Here is a 1527-nt window from a genome sequence, read left to right on the forward strand (position 1 = left end):
AAGGTACTGACAAACTCACCTGGAAGGTGTAGGACCAGCAGCTAGGTTTATCGTACAACATCTGCAGCAGGTTCCCTCCACTCTTCTGAGAGGAACTCAGCTCCTGGAGACATGCAGGCAAATCAGCACTTTATTCTGAAAGGACAGGAAGTATTCCGATGCCACTGTGTGACATCATCACTGCAGGTGTGTTTTATTCACCTTGTAAATGTCGTCGCTGTCATTCTGGACGTTACACCATTTTCCAATAGGTTCAGGAATCACTTCCCAGTCCTCCGACGCCCCCTGGAGGAGACGCACAAACGTAGACTTCCCTGCAGCTGAGAGACAGACAGTTGAGACAGACAGACAGACAGACAGAGAGAGAGAGAGACAGAGAGACAGACAGGTGAGACAGACAGAGAGACAGAGACATAAGGACAGAGAGACAGACAGGTGAGAGGCTGGATCTGTAAGAATTTCCTTTTGAACCAACAGAGACACAAACACAAACATTTTTTATAGACAAACAAACTAATAACCAATAATCATTAATCATAAAACTCTTCTCATTCTTAACTGAAGATCTTTGGGTTTTGGACAAAAACCAAATATTTGACAGCGTCACAACTCAGATACATTTTACTTAATGAGTCATTAGTTAACTGACAAATAGGATTTATTTTCCAGATTGTTTGGTCTATAAAACGTCAGATTACAGCAGAAATATCAGAGATTGTCAACAGATGTTATTTACTCGTTGTTTACAGTCAGAAAAAAACAAAACCAGAAACTCAACCATATGTAACATTTAGACCTTTTCCTTTAAAAATGACTGAATCTAATCAGAGGGTTGATGGATCAATAGTCACTGATGTGTGTTTACTTTAAACTGGAGGATCTTTAAACTGACATCTGGAAAGTTTACTGCCCTGCATGGAGCTACAAACTTCACCAATTATTGATTATTAAATGTCAAATTCTGATTAGGCTATTGATTATCTCGTCTTTGGTGTTTCATTTGGCGCCAATCAGCTCCACAAAGGCAGGTCGGATTTAAAATCAAACTGAGATAAGAAATACAAACTGTCCTTTTTGTCCTGAACCTCTGAGTTCTCCAACGGATTTAAACCCCCTCCGATGTTTAACCTCCCCGCCGGTAGAGAAGTCACCGCTGATCCGTCCGGTTAGAACCAGAACTCACCAATGTTTCCCTCGATGGAGATCTTCTTCTGTCTGCGTGAGCAGCTGCCGCTCAGCAACGGACCGGCACGGAATCGCCTCTTCAGTGGTGTCGCCATTAAATCAGTCTAATAACAGTTATTGATCTATACTTACAGATCTTTATTTGTTCTCCGCAAGGAGGGAAACCGCCTGACAGACCGCGAGATTCTTCTTCAGTTAAATCCCGCGCGCGAATAGAGTTCCTTTTCCGGGGGCGGGACTAAACGGGAGTAGAGCTATTTTATTACAACGCAGATGAGAGGATGTCTCACTCTGCTCCAGTTTCTGAAATTAAAATAAAGATCTCTCACTCTTTCGTTGTTT

At 42.3% G+C, this 1527-nt stretch overlaps 1 protein-coding gene across 1 annotated transcript; it reads right to left on the bottom strand.

Annotated features, from left to right (window-relative positions):
* Positions 1 to 7: 7 nt before the first annotated feature.
* LOC111648552 (deoxycytidine kinase 2-like) lies at positions 8 to 1369 on the bottom strand (the record flags this gene model as incomplete). Its single annotated transcript, XM_023398367.1, has 3 exons — positions 1184 to 1369; positions 202 to 320; positions 8 to 103 (listed from the first exon to the last, which is right to left on the bottom strand). Coding segments are annotated over exons 1-3 (312 nt in total), but the record flags the coding sequence as incomplete, so codon positions are not given.
* Between the last annotated feature and the right edge of the window lie 158 nt (positions 1370 to 1527).

Source organism: Seriola lalandi, unplaced genomic scaffold, assembly GCF_002814215.2.
Source record: "Seriola lalandi dorsalis isolate HSWRI2012SDOR001 ecotype SW California unplaced genomic scaffold, Sedor1 jcf7180001963632, whole genome shotgun sequence".
Taxonomy (NCBI): domain Eukaryota; kingdom Metazoa; phylum Chordata; class Actinopteri; order Carangiformes; family Carangidae; genus Seriola; species Seriola lalandi.